This window comes from Hippocampus comes, unplaced genomic scaffold, assembly GCF_001891065.2.
Source record: "Hippocampus comes isolate QL1 unplaced genomic scaffold, H_comes_QL1_v1.1 scaffold174, whole genome shotgun sequence".
Taxonomy (NCBI): domain Eukaryota; kingdom Metazoa; phylum Chordata; class Actinopteri; order Syngnathiformes; family Syngnathidae; genus Hippocampus; species Hippocampus comes.
The window spans coordinates 121362-142314 of record NW_017805983.1 but is presented as its reverse complement, the minus strand read 5'-3'; the positions used below and the strand labels follow the sequence as shown (position 1 = coordinate 142314).

General features: G+C 43.5%; 1 protein-coding gene across 15 annotated transcripts in view; it reads left to right on the top strand.

Moving 5' to 3' along the window:
- The window catches only part of nrxn3b (neurexin 3b), a 215121-nt gene that overhangs the window by 75177 nt on the left and 118991 nt on the right, over positions 1–20953 (top strand). For 10 of the 15 annotated variants that reach the window (XM_019891069.1, XM_019891081.1, XM_019891075.1 and 7 more), the window contains 4 exons: positions 9159–9460; positions 10733–10777; positions 12338–12499; positions 19720–20158. In XM_019891069.1, coding sequence (XP_019746628.1) covers positions 9159–9460; positions 10733–10777; positions 12338–12499; positions 19720–20158 — 948 coding nt within the window. The remainder of the gene's footprint in view (positions 1–9158; positions 9461–10732; positions 10778–12337; positions 12500–19719; positions 20159–20953) is intronic. The other 5 variants (XM_019891083.1, XM_019891076.1, XM_019891074.1 and 2 more) reach the window with 2 other exon arrangements.

The following is a 20953-nucleotide window of genomic DNA, read 5'->3' as shown; positions in this document are numbered from 1 at the left end:
GAAAAAGCGCAGCCTTCAAAAAGGCTGTCATTTTGTGCATCATGGCTTTTCACTTCACTATGGATGTGACAAGCGTATTCGGACGGATGATTTGTTTTTTAAAATATTCAAACCCAAGTCAAATGCCCGGGCCATCGTAAAAGATATCATCGGAAAGACGGCATTGCTAATAGCTTTGGTGTGTGTGTAAATTCTCTTGTTTGCTGTACACTCTCAAAATTGTAACCCATCGATTATTTTGGCTCACTTTGTACTTAAGAGTCATCGAAATAAATAAATAATACATGGTGGCCCAGGATTGCAGTACCTTGCTGCAGAGACAAGAGAAGAATAACATAGTACAGGTCTGCTGTTTCGTTATCCCGAGTGCCGCCTCTTTTCTTTTTTTTCCCTTTCGAGCGTATGGGTGAAAGGGATTGAAGGGGATCATAAAACATTCAATACAATAGGTGTCGGAGACATACCTTTTGTCCAGACGCGATACAGGGGTTTGAATACATTCAACCAGGTTTTTGTGTCGTTTTGGATAAAAAGACCAAATTTAGTAATAGTCCATTTGACATTCAACAACAGTGATTCTAAATGTATCCTCAGCGTAATGTAAACTAGTCACGCTTGCGTTCCACCCAACTCGACGTTCCTTTCTGTTGTATTTTGAAGGGAGCCGTGAGAAAGAGCCCTCACACAAAGGGGACGTTTGAAGAAGACCGAGCCCAATTATTATTTTTTTATTTTACAGCCAAATAGCAGGAGCAAGCAGAAGTGTTAAAATAACCTGTTTGGGAGACTTAAATATGAGACTTATTGCTCTAAGAGGCGCAAACGAAACAATAAGAACTAAAGTTGTACTTCCCCGACTCGTCGTCTCGATTATATTGTCTCTTTTCACTTTGTGTTCCTTATAGTCTCGCTCCTCCACGCAATCACCATTTCAGTCCGCTGATGTATCCGTTCATCTCCAGGGTGTCATCGAAGAGACCCATTTGGCTCTCCAGACTAATAACCATTGCGGAGATTGAGAGCGGATAATGTTATTGACTTCCAAACAAGACGAGTACGCCGTGTGCATGTGCGGCAGCGAGAGAGAGAGATGTTCACATTGTGTCACATCCACATTGCGCTGCTGTCCATGGTACCTGCTCATTTTTCAATTTGAGGCGGTTCAGCACTCAATGTGGATTTGTTTACCTCACTGAATGTTCGACCATTGTGAATGTTCGACCATTGTTCAGTGTTTTCACCTCAACGAGGGTCCTCCTTTCATTTTAAGAAAAACCCTGAAGAGCAGTGTGACAAATTTGTCCCATGTAGTGCACTCGAATCAATGCCATCCTGTCCACTTGAGACAAACCCGCACCTCGAAGTCGTCACTCAGACGCTGTAAACAAGTTAGCTATATTTACAGAGCAGTTGAAAAAAAGAAGTAAAAACGAACTGAAGAAAGGGTCCATGCTGGAAAATCGTCGCGCTCTTTGAAATTGTGTATAACTCAAATTCTGTATAGCTCAACGTGGCGTTATTTTGTTTAGCATGGATACCGAATGAATGTTTGTGTGGCTACCTGCTCTTTTCGGTGCTTGGTGGATGTGTGTGATTAGTCCGAGTCAGTTTCAAAACCGCCGTTCCCTTTTTTGTTTGCAATCAACAGCAGACAGAGGTTAAAAGGGGGGAACGAAAAAGCAATGAGAATAATCCATCTTTACTTTTATCTCTTTAAGGAGCACATCCATTCAAAGGCCTCGATACACACACAGTCGCGTGAACAGAGCGAGAGATGCACATTGTTTTGGCTACGGGCTACAACTGGTTCGAACCGGATTTAAAGCAACAGCAGTTTTGTTTTTCTTTCCTCTAAATTTCACAAAGAGCGGTGTTAATGTGTCCTTGCGTCATCTACTGTGTTACTTATGACCCCGGTATCTTGATGTTCCATGTTAAGTGCATTTTAAGTATCTCGCAGCGCAATATAATTCGATTTTTGTCTCGAAATGGGCAATAATGTGAGCAAATGCCTTCTCACCCCCTTTTTAAATACGCGCACAGTGTGACTGGCTGCTGAGGCAAGGTCATAGTTCAATGTTGAGGAAAGTGTCGAGTCGTTAACCCCTTTTGGCACCCTGCTCTTCCACACTGACTGGATTATATTACCGTAAAGGGCTCTTTCACGATGAGTCATGTTTATTTCATTGTCCCCTATTTTTTTTTTTTTTTTTTTTTTTTAATGGCTCTGCTGTTCCCCTTTTAACCCGTCACTCGCCGAGCAAGCTGCTAAATGTTCTGGCAGTACACAGGAGAGTATAGAGGTAATAAATATTAGATGGACTCTGCTTTGACCAGCAATGTGTGCTAATCTGTGTCAAGGGCCGGAGAGACTCCCGGAAGCTCCTTCCTCCCTTTCGCTATCGCCGGCATGATCTCACCGCACTGAATTGGGTAGAGGAATTGCAACTGAAAAGTTCAGAATGGTGTTTTATTCCAGGAAAATGAGCAGAGAAGCCCGACCACTGAACTCGATGAACAAGATTGACCTGTCATGGACATTTTTTTCCCCCATTATAATCCCAAAACAATTATGTAAGATATTATCATCATGAAAATGAAACAAATAGGCTACCATTTTGGCCTTTTCATCACCAATAAATATATAATAGGTAATGTGTATTTTAGGCACAAACGGCATAAAATGTGAGTGTATGCATCTTTGGGGATATCAAAATTGGCCCTGCTTTCAGAAACACTGTTGGCCGGGTTTTGAAACTGCGGAAGTCTTTGAGTGATGGAAACGCTGGCATGCCGCTTCTTGCTCTGTACCTCCATCCACAGGCGGCATGTGTGCTGACAGAGAAGGATGTGGTGAGGTGGAGGCACAGCCATGCTTCTGACAGGAGAGATAATAGCCAATAAGGGCTTGCCACTCTGGATGAGTGACAGGCGCTTGGGATGGCTCCACCTGCCAGCAACCCTCTTTCTTTATGGATGTAAACACTATCACAAAAATATGTGTGTGGATGTGTATGTGTGAGTGTGTGTGTCGTGACCATACTTGTACGGGGGTACATGGTCATGGGCATGTTCAAACCCTTCACCATGTTGATGGGCTATGGATTTTTCAAGTAACCAATGCTCGGTGCTAATTTCATGTTACCTTTCGATTTGGAAAAAAAAAAAAAAGACAATTTCTGAAGGGTATTCGGCCTAAAGGAGCAGCTTGAAATTCCGACAACCTATCAAGATGGTGAAATGTGCAGAGAATCCAAAACCATCTGGCTCGAGGTCCAGCATGAAAGCTGTTCTGGTTCTCTGATGCAATATTGGGTATCCAGCAAACTTGCCGTAAAAGATGATTCGAGCATTGGACATATATCATAAAAAAAAAAATTGTCTTGTGATCAATTGGCAGCCATTTTAACTGGGAAAATCGCCAGATTTATGTGCAGATTAAATTGTGCCTGTTTTAAAATATGCAATTTGTCGAATGGAAATTCTGCTGAAAATAAGCTTATTCATGCACAAGAGTTGCTAAAATACACAAGCAGTTGCATACATAGTTTCATTACAGTTGTGTTTGCTGGCATTTTGGAAAAAAAAAAAGGAGGCGTTTGTGTGGGTCAAAACAGTTGTGCTCGCCATACACGTTATTGTTTTCTTTACGGTATTTCTGGAAGAGTTTCAGCAAACCAAATTAGCAAGTGAGGACCTGATAGGGTGCCACATTTGCTTTCTAATAGCTGTTTTGGCTAGCCAGTGTATAGCTTCTTGACTCTTATCAGTTCACACCGGTGCATTCAAATGTCACTGTGATAAACCAGCATCGAAGCCACCTCGGTAATATTCTGTCCGCACAATTGCTTTAGCTGATGGGATTGAACTTTGGGCACCTGCCCCTGTTTTTCAGACAACCTCCATCCTTCCATGGTTGGCTCCAGTCACTTACGCCCCCTCCCCCTCATACTGTCACTCTGAACCTCATCACTCATTCTCATTCGGTATGACCATCAGCTGCAAATAAGGACCCTTGGTGACGCTGCCACGCGCGCACACACACATACGCCTACAACAGCAAAAACAGCAAGCCCTTTTGTGTTCGTGTGCATGCGTGCGTGTGTTGACAGAACACGTGACTGTCATAGAACAACCCTTGAGCCATAGGCGGAGCTTGGACCATGCGAGTGCATGACTGCACATTAAAAAAAAAAAAAAAAAGGCATTCATTTCACTCAATGACTATTTTTCCTTTTCCGCTTCGTTTTTGGGTTGATCAGTCCAAAATTCCAGTCTTGGACTTTTTTCATGCCCTGCATATTGACCAATCCAGAGCTTTTGAAAAAAAAAAAAGACACGTCTTGGCTCCGTTCTGCATCGATGTGTCTTATTTAAACATAGATAATGTCAAAATATTGTAAACGCATCCTTGCGATCTCATAGTTGACAGCGACCGTAACTGACAGGTACTCTCAAATTGAACCTATTACATCAGAAGTCCAGAATAAGAACCACCTCCCAGTTGCTCCTAATGCTGCGTCATCAGGAGGTGAACGAGAAGTCAGCGTGAAGAGCTTTGACTGCCTTGTCGGTGGAAAAGCGCTACATAGGTGAAAGTCCACTTGGCATTTATGTACATGTCATTCTTTCGGGTATATGGCGTGGCTCCTGCTCCATGGAACATTTCTAAAAATTGTTTTGATCAGTTTCATATGAGGCTCACAGCTCAGCATGAAGGGGCGTTTGTTTACACACTCCCATTCTGTTACATTCTCTTCCTCTGTTGTCTCCCAAACTTCCCCATTTTGCCCTTTTTGTTGCCGCTTTGCTTTCGCTCTTTTGTCGTCTCGGGCTTCCTCCGTGTCACTTCTGTTTATTTTCGTGCATCTTTGTCTCCCTCTCTCTCTCTCACTCTCTCGTGTCTGACTCTTCTCTCAGTCGGTCGTCAGAGAGGATGTCAAACAGGTCATTTGTCAGGTTTCGTCAAAGGTATGATGAGAGAACAAGTGAAAAGTGTGACAGTTCACTTCAACCTCTCAGATATTTCATCTGACATTGTTTACGTGGGGGAGGTAGCAGAGCTTCTTCATCACCGAATAGTCCCTAAAAAATGAAAGTGCACGCAATTGGATCTGTTGTCTGCCCGATTAAAGCGACCGCGTGGATAAATGATAGCAGTCTTGCTTCGGCGTTCGCTGATTTTGAAAGGTCCATCATCGTTAATGCTCCAAATTCATTTGACGTGCCTTGGCTTGTCATCAAGCTTCAAGCTGCTGAGTTGCATGGTGAGCAGGTCTCGTAGCTCAGGAAAAAAATCTAATAAAATAAAATTTAAAAAAAAAACACTATGTTCATGAGCACCAAGGTAACCTACCAATTACTGTGATGTGGTGATGCAAATAATGATAATTCAATCCCTAGCACAGGAGGTAGTTTGGGCTGCACGCATCATGTTTGATGGCATATTATTGAGGGTGCCACAAATAGCTTCAAGTACCGTTTTCGGTTTGGATCTTCGGGTGTTTCCTTGCAAAAGTGCAGCAATCTTGACATTTGCCGGGTTGGATGTCAGCACACATTGACGTACGTTTCATCTCTTTGGGACTAGTTTTACTGCTACTTGCCCTTTGGAAATGTTTGCAGTCTACTTTATTGGGTTCATACTGTGCCTATAGTTTCCCGATGATAAAATACTCTCACTCTGGCCTTCTTTTGTGAAGTTCGCGTGTTCTCCTTGTCCCGCAATGAGGCCTACAAATGTAATTCCGTAAACATTGCGCCATGTGACGCTGAGTTCCATGTGCTCGCATGTGAGATCACGGATACAAAAAGATCGAGTTCAACAAAAAAAAACTCAATTGGGCAAACCTAAGCCATACAGTACTCTAGTTATGACCATTCATGCTGGACACATACTCTGAGTGTGACATGAATAAACTTGTTGTTGGCTTTTCCCGCCCTCATAATCGACTGGACAAGCCCGAGATTCGCCTCCATCTTTTTTCTTCTACTCAAAAGCAGTGCTGAGCTCAAATTTAAAAATGTTCCAGTTGCCCGACATACAGCCCAGGGCAGTGAATGAGTTCATATTTTTGCCCCACTTTGCTGTGCTGTGGTAATCTTGAGGGGGTTGATTGGAGCTCTGAACCTTCTGTATTAACCTCCCCCGTCAGTGAGGCCAGGCTGAACGGCAGCGGAGAGTAAGTCGGGGGCGGAAGAGAGCGAGAGATGGTAATGAAGGAGCTAATTGCTTCCAGTGGATTTTGAAATCGAACCTCAGCCCCAAGTGAATGTGCTACGCTGCTCGCAAATGGAATATTGATGACTGTGGCGAAAATAAGGCAGAATGACCCCCCCCCCCCTCCGTCTATGATCAATGTCAAAGCCGCACATTTGTGCAGAACGTGTCTCAACAGGCAATACGTTTCCCTTGGTTTTTATGGATCCGTATACACTTACCAACGGGCTTAATATTGCGCAGCGACACAAATATTTGATGATATCCACTTTCCTTTTATTATTCATTGCAAGCGTATTGTATCAACGGCAACTTCGAAATGTTATCATCGCGCAGCGATGGAGACTTGGATAATATCACGGATTGAGGCGAAGTAATGAGCTGAAAGTAGGTAAAACGAGGGACTAATCTTGTTACTGGTGTGTTTACGTTCTGCTCGCCGTTTACGTAACACGAACAAGATGCACTTTAAAACGCAGTATGGGATTTACGGTTAAACCAATTTGTTTGACTTATAGTCATTCCCAACTGAAGGGTCCCCACATTTGTTTTCATACCACCATAATTTTTTTTCTCACATTTTATTTGTGTCATATAATTGTATTGTATTACCATTTTATATACTCTATTCAGTACTGTATGTAAATAATTGGGTGCCTGTGAATTCTTCCATTAGCTGCTGGTAAATAGTAAAGATGAAGGTTTGACTCTTTCTCTTCGACTGCAACGGTGTCGGGTATGCATGCATCCCTGTGTTCTAATAATGGCTTTTATTTATTCCCCTGGCAAAGGGAAGAGCGTTTTCATAAGGTCTTTGTTGCCTCTCATATTTCCTTTCTCCACTCAAAGGCAGAGATGCCAAGGGAATGTTTTCTAGTGATCGGAATCAACATGTCGTCATCCCATAACCTTGGTCAACTTTCTTTTGGGCTTATTCTTTCCGTCCACATTCTTTCCGTCAGATGTTGTCTTCCTCAGCATCGCTGTGCCAGCTTGAAAACAATGTTTCCCCCCATGCTTACGTGTAGTCTGTTCCAAACCAACAAACTAAAGCTTTTCAGCCTGCAGCCCACATGCTCGCTCTCTCCTTGTCATCTGTCTTCGTGTCAATTTTTTTTCCCTTTCACATTGTGGCCCTCATGACTTCTCGGAGAGTGTACACAATAAAGAAAAGAACATTCAGGGCACAGAGGAAATGTTGCAACTCGGTGAACTGTTCTGTTTCCAGGTAACGATGCATATTCTCTGTCCTCGTGTTGGCTTTCTGTAATGATGCAATGAGCAACATGTCTTCCAAAGGACACGCTATCTCTTGAAAGCAGGCCTGGTGTACGCAGTTGACAAATAGCAGATGCTAAATTGCATGTTCACTCACTCTAAACGGAAACAGCAGCACAAGCTGTTGGCAAGAGGTTTTCGACGTGGCGGAGAAACCGAAATTGAGGTTTGAAGTGATTGAATTGGCAGTGTGAGTGGAAGACAAAAACATTTTGCTAATTTTGGTGAAGCCAGCAAAAGCAGCAAAAACAACAACAAAAAAAAAGTCATATTTTGTTTGATTGAACTCATCCTGCATAACATGACATTTAAAAATTTGGACAGCGTGTCTTAAACTCTGTCACGGTGTCATGACCCAGACGCCAGGGAATGCAGAATCGAAAGGAGTTTTGTCGTAGGTGACTGGCTCAAAGGGAGGCCTGAGGTTCTTCAGAAGCTCTCAAGTTGCCTTTGTGAATAGGCGGTGTCGCGATATCTTCTGTGGCCTCTCATTTTGCCCGCAACTCGCGGTCACGGTTGCGCACAGCCGTTCCCATTTGCGTCTCCCAATGAAGACACGTCATTGAAAGCAAAATCAGCCATCACAACTTGTTTCAGCTTTGATAAATCACACTCCCGAGTGCTCAATGAATCTACAGAATTTGCAAATGCTCCCACCAGAAAGTGCAAATTCAACTTTAGCGCCTTTGGCAGCCACATCCCGGTTATGCCCCGTTAGTAGATCAATACGGTTTTTTTTTTGGTTTGTTATTTTGCGCCTGCAAACCTTAATCAAGGACGTCTCCTTAGTCAAGGACCCCCCCTTTTTTTCTGTTTTTTTTTTTTACCGGCGTCACCAACGTGGTCACCCTCAAGGACCATATGAGTAGCCTGCGGGCCTGCTGAAAACTAGTTCACCAGTGAAGGCTCTTTGTGATTTTCTCGGGATGTTGTAGACGTGATCATTTTGAAATGTGAAAAATAATGTTTTGCCTATTGATTGGATCTCAGGTGGAGCATTCCATCAGCTCCCTCACTTCCCGTCCTCACTTTGTGCTCTGTAGTAATCAGAATACAAAAAAATGGTCTCAAGAAGTCACTTTGAAACATGGAAGTGGTGTAAAGCTGTCAAATGAGTCTTGTTCTGGATTCATGTGCGCTATTAGATGGGAATGATTTTCCATCCCGAGTAGTCTCTTGTCTATGTGAAATCTAAATCTTCAGTTGTCCAAACAGGGCTTTGATGAGCTGAACCCAACAGCGGAAATATCATTAGGGTGAACAGTTGCTGTTTGCTTAATGTGACCTTTTCTACATTACAAAGCAGCACTTTTTTTTTGTGTTGTTTTTAATGAGTCTCCTTTAATAATTTATTCTGAAGGGAACATGGAAACTTGTTGAGACGGTTTGGATTTATTGATCATTGTGTTACGCTCAACGATTCATTACAGCACACTCCATCCCCATCAGTGTGGATTGTATGCGCACAGGGGATTTAGAACATACTTCCCGGACGTCTTGTTACATGTGTACGATCCCACTAACATCCCATATAGGATAATTGTCAATTTTGATAAAGCTCACATATTGGACTTCCTCAACTATAAATCGAACGTGTGTGATTAATGGCGCACTGCACCTGCCAAAAATGATTTTATTTTTTTTTCCTTGTCCTTTTCAGCGAGGGAGGAAAATGTGGCCACCTTCCGGGGCTCGGAGTACTTCTGTTACGACCTTTCGCAGAATCCCATCCAGAGCAGCAGCGACGAGATCACGTTGTCCTTCAAGACGTGGCAGCGCAACGGCCTCTTGCTCCACACGGGCAAATCGGCGGACTATGTCAATCTGGCGCTAAAAGATGGGGCGGTTTCCCTGGTCATCAATCTGGGTTCCGGGGCCTTTGAGGCCATCGTGGAGCCTGTCAATGGGAAATTCAATGACAACGCCTGGCACGATATCAAAGTCACGCGCAACCTGAGACAGGTAATCGGGGGCGAGGGAGTGGTGATGGATGGGGTTTGGCAATGGGTTGAATTATTGGGGTGGGGGGGGCTGCTGGGGGTTTTCAGATTAGCTGAGTGAAGTGACAGAGCTGGTTTGAAAAATGTCACCATGTTCTTATCAGTTGTCATTGCATTGCCACGGCTCAGTGACAAATCTCATCAAATTTATTTATTTATTTTTTACGACATGACCTTCTTCTTTTCAATCATTGTTTGATTTCTGTTCGAGCGATTTGTATGAAGCAAAGCGGTTCTCCGGCAGGGTCCGGTTAGTTTAGTCCAGCTTTTAATACAATGATTGTCTGCTGTCATGTTTCCTGATAGGAATTATTCGCGCTACATTGTTGTTTGACTACATCAAAGTTGATTTTTCAACTCGTTTGACCCTTTAGAGTGCTAAAACATGACTTCAAATGGTGCTTGTAAGTTGAACAAAGCTTGAATTGCTTGACGGTGAGAGTTTTAACCTCGGTCAATTTTTTTCCTGTATTTTCTATGCATGTTTTTTTTTTTTTAAACAAACTTTAGTGGCGTGGAAAGAATGAATTTTAAGGTTGCACTGTGGTCAATGTTGCTGAATAAGGCTTGCACACGGACAAGTGGTGAGTTGGTTTTAGCTCTGGAAGAGGGGCTTTGTCAAGAGTTGTGTCTGCAAGTTGAGGCATGGCAGCATAACAAGTAGTCCAGGTGATTTCCTGACGTGTGCGGTAAAACTGTAAACGCTCACAGTGTAGAAGGGTGAGACACTAAAAGCCGATCGCTGTATTTTTTTAATCTTTTTTATTTAAATTCCTGAGGTTTCTCTCTTCCGCCCTTGCTTTTCACGCTCATTTTCTTTCCACTTTGAAAGCCACTGTAAAATCCACGGTGAAAACAAAAAACCACGACAGGCTCTGTTTGGTTTTGCACTATACTAGGCAAGTTGTTGTCTCCAAATCCAAGGTTTTTCAGTGCTGTTGTCTGTGTTTTTCTGGCAGGACACTTGTTTTAGAGGAAATGCGATTAGGACGACAAAGCTGGCTCTTTTGTGACCTCCGATAATTCTCTTGCAAATTTCCTGTAGTGTTTCTTCACCGCGGCACTAACTCATCCATGAAACAAGTCATGTTTTACTAACCGATATCTAACTAACTAATGTACTAACATCCTAAATCTTCATCATTGGTTTTATTTGATTTCTGTCCATCCTTATTAACAACCTTTTTTGTTCACTATTCTTTTGATTTCCTTTCTTCCCCCTTTTTCTGGAAAGCAATCAGGCATTGGACACGCTATGGTAAACAAACTACATTGTCTGGTAGATATCATTCTTATTGTCTTTTTTTTGGGTTTGCCGTGTGTTCCCTCCCCCTCTCTTCTTTTATTCGTTTCTTTTTGAGTTCCATCCTAGACACTCTTATCAAAAAATGAGGAGATGGGTTTGTATTACCAGGCAATTTTTTTCTTCACTTCTCAATTTCCTCCCTGACCTGCCAACAACCTTCTTATTTACCTCACAATTCCCCATCCTGTTATTTTTGTTTCACTTTAGCTTTGACTTTTTTTTTTCCTCCTATTTTGTTTATTTTTTTTCTTCACATTCCTGCAGATTTCCAATCAATACAAAATTGACTCCTTTGCCTTTTGCCAGGGCACCTTACTTTTTTTCTTTGATTTGTTCACACAAAAAGTCCCCATTTTTTGTGAGGACTGTCGTCCAGAACTGACAGAAGCTTTCCACAATCCCAGCAAAGAGGGCGACCTCCACACCGAGCCCTAAAAACCAGAAAACCACCTCAAACTGGAAACGCTGAAACCTTTATTGCGGGAGCTCTGACAGTTGTTTCCAACTCACCTATGGCGCATGGCATGCCCAGACCTCATGGCCATCATATTTCATGCAACCCCAAATAACCACTAACACAATAATTCATTCACTCATCCCTCATACATCACTTTCACTCATTTTGCCCTCCTCGTGTGTTTTTGTAGCATGCTGGTGTTGACCGTTTGCGTCTTTTCTAACCCTTACCGCCTTACCCCCGGGTCCATAGGCACAACATTTTGAAGAATAAGCACGCTGATGTAGGATTTTTGGTCCGGTCGGTCATGCGACCGACATCACCGCCGTGGCGCTTGATCCGAGATCAGCAGCTGCTATTCTGAGAAAATATTTGAATATGGGCCTCGGTCTTGAATGTGCATGACAGTGTGCACCTCGTGTGGTCTGCCCAAGCTTTGTCTGGTGCCATTCAATTACTCCCTTACATGTCCAATTAAACGTGTCACGTTTATTTTCCAACGGTGATGGCCTTGGTTTGCAAATGGATGTGCTGTGGAAAAAGTCCCCCATGTTTTGCATGCCTGTGTGTGTGCATCTATAAAAATGTCTGAAAGAGAGAGGAGCGTGCGGGAGAATCTGTGGGTGTGCGTCAACTGTATTTGTGTGTCTGCAATTACAAGACAAATCCCTAAACCTAAGACAAGTGTTCTCAATTTGTCCTTGGTTTGAACATTGTACTAACCCTTCCCCAACCTGAAGTATCCGAACCAAACCTACGATCCATTTTCTTACCCCCATCAAAGATAAAGAAAATATGCCTCTGCCATATTTTCTTTACCTGTCCTGTGAATCCTATGACTAAAAAAATCCATTACCCAAATCAAAACGCTGTCTGGTCCAAAAAATACTAAACGATCGGGTCACACACAAGGATTCAATGAAAAAGCTCAACGAGAAACCAAAACGGAGCGCCAAAAGTCCAAAATGCCTCATTTCAAGTGCAGACCAAGGAAGGAGACGTGTTTGAAAACGCAGCACGACATCATGTCCCGGATTGTAATGCTGCGGCATTGGCTATGTGTTGCCCCTCAACAGGTGACTATATCCGTTGATGGGATCCTCACCACCACCGGCTACACCCAGGAAGACTACACCATGCTGGGCTCTGACGATTTCTTCTATGTGGGTGGGAGCCCCAGCACCGCAGACCTTCCCGGCTCCCCAGTCAGCAACAATTTCATGGGCTGCCTCAAAGAGGTAGGAGAACCCTTGCGTAGATACAAACAAATCAGAGCCAGGCCGTGACTTATTCGGCTCTGCGTGGGATGCTCGACTCGATTGTTTTATCCGCAGTCGTGCTCAAAATTTCCAAGCGCATTAAATGACGAGGTCGTGCAGCAAAGAAGCACGTTCGGAGTCTGCCCCTCAGCCGATGTTTGAAATGGAATTGACGTCTTTTTCCGAGAAGATCGCCTGAAAGGGAGGCCGACGCATCTCCCGTTGTTGATTAAATCCGCTGAGTTAGCTCAGGGAATATCAAAACGTTCCCTGTTTCTGCACCTAAAATAATTCATCACCGCTTGCCTTGCCGTGAGACGACATCTAAAAATTGCTCGCGTCACCTGTGATTCGCGGCGTCAGCTGAAGTGTGCTGCAAGAGTCTCTCCCAATGGGCAACAAAATGAAACAAGTAAATGCAGCAGCTGCTGATGAAGATATCTCAAAAGCGTTTGTTGTGATTCATCCGCTAGAGAGCAAATGACAATTAATGACAGCCATAGTATTGGACGTCGAAAATGAGTTATGTCAGCCTAGCATTGACTATCAGATGCCATACAAGGATTGACAACTCGCACTATTCAATATTAAAATTTTAGCTATCCAGCAATATTTTTGAATCAGCATAGCTGTTTTTCCCTCTGTCAAATTACCATTGCGGCCGTCACATCACGATCATTTGTGGGCGCGCTCACGCAGACGCCGACACGCGGAGGCGCACGCAAATTGCAGAAATAAGATGAGAAAGTCACCTTGTCTGCATCGCTTTGTTTTGTGTTTCGACTGAGTGGCTTTGGGCGCTACTCTACCCTCAATCTGTTTGCCTTTCAAACAAATGTGTGAACGCTTCCAAACCGACCTGCATGTCTCGGGCTTCATTTGACTGCTTTGAATTGACGCCGAAACACAACATTGACTGACGGGAGCAAGAAACCTGCACGTTGTTGGTATCAAACGGCTACTCTGGCAATCATCAAATGTTTCAAATTTTGCCGCTGTAAATTGCGAATTTCTCCATTGTGAGACAAATAAAGGTTTTCTTATCTTATCAAAAGGTCACATTTAAAAACATTTTTCTCAATTTTCTCATCCAATGGCAAGGAGCTTTTTCTTGACTCAAGTGAACGGACGAAGATTTATCTCCACATTTTTATTATTTTTTTTAATGGGAGTTTATTTCTCCCAAATTATTATTTGAAGAATAAGAATAATGAATGATTAAAATAAATGATGTGGGCAGCCTGGCGAAATGTGAGCTTGAATTTCGGCCTCAACAGTTTTGACATTTTGGGTTTCAAATTCTGGCTCCAACCTTGCTGGGATTTGTCTGTTCTCCTTGTGCTCGCGTGGGTTCTCTGACGCTACTCCAGCTTCTTCCCACATTCCAAACAAGTGCATATTAGGTCCTTTTAAAGATTTTAAATTGTCCACATTTGTGAATATGAGTGTGGTTGCCCATCCTACATGCGCTTTGTGTTTGGCTGACAACCGGTCCAACTTGTACAGCACTTCTTGTCCAAAGCATCTGGGAGAGGTCCAGCTCGTCTGCTACTCCAGTGAGGACAAGCTCTCCAGAAAATACAAAAGATAATCAACGCGGTGCATTTTAACCATTTCCAGCACATACGACTGAAATAATCTGACTGTTCTGGCCGACATCACTCACTCAAGGCACTTTAAATGCCACTTGACCTTTCCGGCCAGTTGTTTTGTTTGTCAGACTTGAGGGAGGCGTTTATTTGAGATGTGGCACTCATTTAAAGTCAGAGAACAAATACAGTCAACTCCTGATTAGGTTTTGGTCTCGTTGGACGGCGCAGGTGTTTGCGTACTGCAATATATTTGGAAGCCAGTTTATTATTGGTTTGTGTTCAAATAATCGGTTGAAGTCATCATTCGAAACGGAAAATGTTTTGCTAAGCCCACGGGAACAGCCTGAAAAAGACTTTGTAAAAATGTTTTCGAAATGGCTCCGTCTTGGAAGTGGGAGAGTGTTTAAGCATGAAAGCCCCAAAGAGTTTAGGAATGGAGGTTCAAGGCAGGTTTTGGGAAATCCGCTTGGCGGTGTCGGCGTCTCGAAACACAATGATTGGGCTGTCTGAGGTTATAAATCAGTTGGACGGATTTTAAAGTGCTTTTTCTCTTCTTTTCTGAACACCCTCCTGTATGACTCGAGTAGATTTGGCTGATCGGTGTTAGACGATGACATGCTTGTGGAAAGATAACACATTAAGAATGTTATCATGTACGGTATTTGAATATGTCAAATGTGTGTTGTGAATATATTGAGGCTTAAAGCACTTCGGAGTCATTCAAAGTCTCATTTCAACTCTTGTGTGTTTTGAGTCTTGCTTGCACCGACGATGAAAAAGCATAGACACCCCAATCCTCAAATGGTGACCCAGCACTGCTATAAATTCATAGCAGAATGAGCGCGATAAGCATATTTTCTGAGAAGAAAAAAAAATGGATTAACTGCCGCCATAGAGAGGATGTGGAGCATTTTGTGTCAACACATTGTTTTGGAGTGTATTGCTATAGAGCTGTGAGCAGAGAGGTCCCGTGAGAGCTCGCTTTACTGGATGGATGTGCACTTATAAACGGTCTAAGTCTGGGTGCGGCGTTCTTCTTAATTGGCTGGAAAGCGCGCGCATGCGCACTTGTGGGGATCGACTGTGGCAGCTTATACCATTGTTTCCCGTGCAGCGACAAAGGGCAGATTAGGCGCATTCGAAAATGAAACATGGCAGTCATGTTGTTGTTGTAGCCGCAAGCGCATATGTCGGGGCAACATTTGGAGAGTGAGTGTGACCCAGCGGTGCCTTGACCCTTGAGAGTGCGACACGCTCGGACAGGATCATGGAGGTGATTCACCATTTTGGCAGTACTTTGTGGCCCTCAACGCATCCTCATGCGGCAGCCATGAAGCCATCTGCTAACCGAGATGATGCAAATCACTCAGGATTGATTATGACAAGATATATAATTAATTTCCAATCCATTTCCCGTGCGCATATATATCTAGATGGTATTTGTTTTCCCATCTTGGCTCTCCCAATTCAATATCTCTGGATAACGAGCAAACAATTTAGTGCCGTTCCCACCGTTTGGATCGCATAGGGTTGATGGATCCGGCATCCCCAGTGGAAGAACATAAATTGCATCCCTTAGAAACAGCCGAAGCAAACATTGATGTTGACATGTTTTGCCGCAGCTTGTGAATACCTTACTTTCCCCGTGTCCGCCAACAAGAGATAAAAACGCTCTGCCGTCACAGCCCCTCTTGTTCAGGCCCAAGTGCACGCATATTATCCCCCTGTAGGCTACCGGGGATGTCATCCATGCGCAATACTCACACAGGCTCCGCCCAGCGCCCATGCTCCGCCACGTGAAACGCGGCCTTGTCACGTGAAAGGAAGACCACTGGGCAACCGTTCGCCAGTCAGCTTGACGTTTGCGGCGGCGGCACGCTGTCATGTCAGCGCCTTGTGCAAACCCTTTCCTCCCGCACGCCATCCTGCCCATCCTTGGGGTGTCTCGGGGCACCCGTTGATGGTTCCGGAGCTGTGGAGTGGCAACTTAGTGTCAGACGGCGGCGGTGGCAGGAGCATGGCGCTGTCAGCGGGCATCAGGAAAGAGGACTCGGGAGCGGGCAGAGAATGAATATGAGGACGAAAGGGATTGAAATGTAAGCGGGGTATAGAATAAAAACATAGAGGAGAAGTCTGTTGCGGGTTAAGTTGTCAGTTGACAGAAAACAGAAGCAAAAAGAGCGAGAAGAAATAAGAGTGAGGAGAAAGGAGGGCAAGAGTAGTTTGTTTTTAAAAGGAACACTGCTGCCATCATATTTGTGTTAGTCACCGCATTTTGCATGTTTGGCCCTCGGATAAAAATGCAAATGCAACCGTGTCCTTGGATTTTTTTAAATTTTTTTTTTTTTTTTAATTTTCTGGAGGGCCAAACAAAGGGTCATGTGAATGTCTGACTTCACCCTACGTCCTTACTTCGTTAAGCTACAAGACTGAATTACTATCCACCATGTAAAATAACTATTTACTGAGTTCATGTTCTTCCCGTCAAATGATTCATTTCTGTTAGCGGGAGAATGAAAGACTCACAGAAGCAAAATTGTATTTATTCCATGATTTGCTTCCTGACACACTTACCAAATTTGCTGCATAGCGACAGTATGATCACCACCATTTCATTAATGCGCGGGTTGCTTTCATATCTCAAAATATATCTGTTGCTCAAAAAACAAGATTTGGCAGAGGTCTGGTTTTTCCTTTAAAATTCCATTTTTGGTCAAATTACAATGAGATATGCTCGAGGTTTAATAATTTAATGATTTAAAAATCTTTAATGATGAAATATGGAGAGATGAAAATGAAATTGGGAAATTTCATGGCACCGGACAAAATATTTGGGTAAAAATGTCTACACCAACAAATCTGAAAGTTCCCTGAAAAGCACGCTTGACTTGCCGTAACTCATCACTAATTGTTCAGACAATGCCTTGAGTCAGTTTGAAAATGTCCTCTCATGTTGTAATTAGTTAATCCCAGAGAAGACGTACGCGACGTGCATAATTTAGGAACATGATCATGGAATCTTGTTTTTTTTTTTTTTCCTCGATGAATATCGCTCACATTCATCTCACAGAATATATATTCCTCGTTCCACAAGCGACAGCTCAATTTGACTCGGACGACACTCATTACGTGTTGGTGACACGTGCGATGCCGACAATCCCTCGAAATGCTGCGACGCGCTTTAGATAATGAATGGAAAGTGTGGAACAACGAGAGGCAACTGGCGATGAAGGCATCAAGATGAATGAAAATGCTGATGGAAATGGAATGCGGACTCGTGCGGAATGCCAAGGAAAGAAATTAACGGATTCAAACATATAGCAAAAGCCAGATAAATATGGACACTCACGACTGTACCACTTGATTCGAATCCTCCCGTTTCTTCATCAGCATCGCTGCTGCATCAGCATCTCACAGTGGCTGTAGTTTGGGGGGCCTGAGAGGACACCAACACTCACCTGAAGTAGATTAGGGAGGGATTCTAAATGTCTGCGTGCGTGTGCTGGTGTGTTTCCATGCCCTGCGCTTGTTGCCTTCCCCGGCCCAATCAATACGCCGTCCGAGAGCAGAGACGGGGCGGCATCTTGGCCTTACGGAGTCATTACGCCTCCCCGCATTATGAATGGGCCCCATAAGATCGCTGATGGGTCAAAGGATACCATCGCAAAACATGTCCCGTAACAAAGGTGCACATGGCCGCAGCAGTCGCTTCATCTTTTATGAGGGCAATTCAATCACTTTAATCAAGAGGGAAGCCGAAAATAGGCTCTTGGAATCTCTTGTAAAATCGATGGCCGCCTGATTAAATTTGTTTTCAAAATATTTTTACTCGTGCATAACGTTAAAGAGTTAATTTGGTCAGAGGCAAAAAAAAACAACAAACAAACAAACTGGCGTTTCTATAAGCAATACATTGCTGGAGAATAAGATATTTTGATGGAGGCAAGTTTTGGAAACTTCGGCAGAGTTCACAGTGACCATCACAATAGTTTTCCCATTGCAAATGAGCTGCATTAAAACGTGTGCCTTTTTTTTCTTTTCATGTATTATTCAGCTTCTTCTTTTGCCCAAGAGTAGACTTAAAGTTTGCCGAAAGGAGTGGGTTAGGTTTTTTTGCGTCAGAATAAAAAAAAAAAAAAAAAAGTCAAGTATTTCAGAGAGAGAGAGTCATGCAGTCTTAATGGTGGTTAAATCTGCTCGCATTTTCAGCAGCAAGGCAGCTTCAGCATTTATTTATTTATTTATTTATTTATTTATTTTGCAATATCTCTTATGAAACCAGTCCTGAATATTTGTGTTGTTCAAAGAAAAGTGTTTGAGGTCAACGACGAGACCATTTGAATAATGATGTGCTCATGGGCAAACAGTTTCTCATTCTCAATCATGTAGCTTTTTTGCATGCCCAACATTCAGCAATAAGTTCGGTTTATTTTCTGAGTATAGGTACAAGTTACTGCAACCTGTTCATAATTTACGAACTGAGGTTGTGTTTGATGAAATTTCAAGCTCTTCCAATCAAAAACGACAAATTATTCTCAACGTTGCTAACTTGCAAATGATGCTGTTAGCCTTCCCTTTTTGCAGTGTCTAGTTGCAAAATAAAAACAATCGGGGAAAAACATAATTGCGTCATGATTTGGAAGATTTGCTGCTTAAAACATTGATTACTTGTCGCCTGCCATGTTCAGGAGATTGTGTGGCGACAAAAAGCATATTGAAACGACAAGTGGCACGCACTGGTTTTAAAGCATTTAATCCTTGAAATCTCACCATTTTAAATGTCCTTTTTTAATGCCCCCCCTTGCCCGAAAAGCATTTACATCCACTGCCTTTCGTTTTGCCAATTTTTTTTTTTTTTTTCCTCTTTGCTTTGCTTCACCGTCTATTCCTTCTTTGCGTTTGGGTCACCTGTGCTGATTTACTGTCAAATCTTCCAGGATTATCAGTAATCCCGCAGCAGTAAAATCTGTTTGCTGACAGCTGTGCCCGCTGTGACGCTATTGCTGTTTCCTAAACACACACACACACACACACACACACACACACACACACACACACACACACACACACACACACACACACACACACACACACACTGCCCTATATACCAGGAAAAGCCTGTCTTCCTCCACAAAAAGCGAGGAGGACATTAATTTTCCACCTCAGTGCTTTCCAATGATAATCTACTGTGCTGCTTTTTTTTTTTTTTTTTTTTGGCAATATTTTGTTGCATTCAACTGTTATGTCAAGATTCTATACATTTACGGTTGAGGGCTTTTTGTAAACGGGTAAATAGTTTAGGAATGGAGTCGTTTTGAGTGGTCCGTATAGCTGCGCGAGTGTTATTCTTGCCTCTGACAGTTCACGACAATGCAGCCACGGGTTTGCGTTCAATCTCTTTTTCAGTGTGGGAAAATTCATCTTCAGAAAGTAAATGAGCACAAACTGGCTCACGAAAATGTGTCCTCGTGTCAGCAGTTGGTAAAATGGCCAGACTTGTGATGCTACTGTATTCGTCTTTATTATTCCAAAATACGGCAGTGATCACCTTTTTTTTCACATGTACCCTCTGTGATGCCTGCATCTGTTTTTTTGTTTTTGTTTTAGGTGGTCTACAAAAACAATGACATCCGTCTGGAACTGTCCCGCCTGGCCCGGATTGTGGACCCAAAGATGAAACTTCAGGGCGACGTGGTCTTTAAGTGTGAAAACGTCCCTACGCTTGACCCCATCAACTTTGAGACTCCCGATTCCTACCTGGCCTTGCCAAAATGGAACACCAAACGCGTTGGCTCCATCTCGTTCGACTTCCGAACGTCGGAGCCCAACGGCTTAATACTTTTCACCCACGGCAGAGCTCAGGAGCGACGTGATGCCAAGTCGCAGAAGACCAACAAGGTGGACTTCTTTGCTGTCGAGCTTTTGGACGGGGTGCTGTACCTTGTGTTGGACATGGGTTCTGGTACCATCAAAGTGAAAGCGACGCAAGCAAAAGTCAATGAAGGCAGCTGGCACCACGTGGACATCCAGAGAGACGGTCGCTCGGGTAAGAAAGTGCTCCCCGACAGAAGTGCGTTCATGACACCCATCCAGCCGTTGTTTGAACAGCTTAACCTCACAATGCAGCCTATCCCAGCTGACTTTGGGCATTAGGTGGGCGGGGACACCCTGAACTGGTCACCAACCAATCGCAGGGCACACAAACACAAACAACCACTTGCGCTCACAATCACACAGAGGAACAATTTCAAGTGTTCATGCGTGTTTGCGGAATGTGGGAAGAAACCCACAAGAATACCCGGAGAAAACCCACACGGTCTCTTAAGGCATCACCTGATCTGCGTACATCGCCACGGTTGTGGAAATGGACAAGAGAGCTGTTCAAACAACAAACCTCCTGCTTGCATCACATCCTCATAATAACCACAACGCTCTTTTACAACATTAACTTTGTTTCCTGATTTATTGCAAGAATAAATCGCAGCCCTCTCCAGCTACTTTCCGGAGTCCATTTCTCCTTTGCTTGTCTTCATATGCGAGCCCCTCTGATCTCAGCACACGGTCAACGACGCGGAAAGTATTCAACAAAGATTGCATTAGAGAAAAGGTGCTCGGAACTTCTGTTGCCTTAAGCTTCAAAGCCAATGCAATCCCCGCATTATGCGGGGAGACTCCGGAGAGCGTGTTAGTCGCCACTGCAGCCTGTGGTATATATTTCTATATATCAGGTTAGCGGAGCCAATTTAGCCGTGTGTCAGAGTCAGCTGCTTTGATTAATCACCAGACACCCCCCCCCCCCCCCCCGGGATGCGGGGGGGGGAAAGGGGGATTTTCAAAGCAA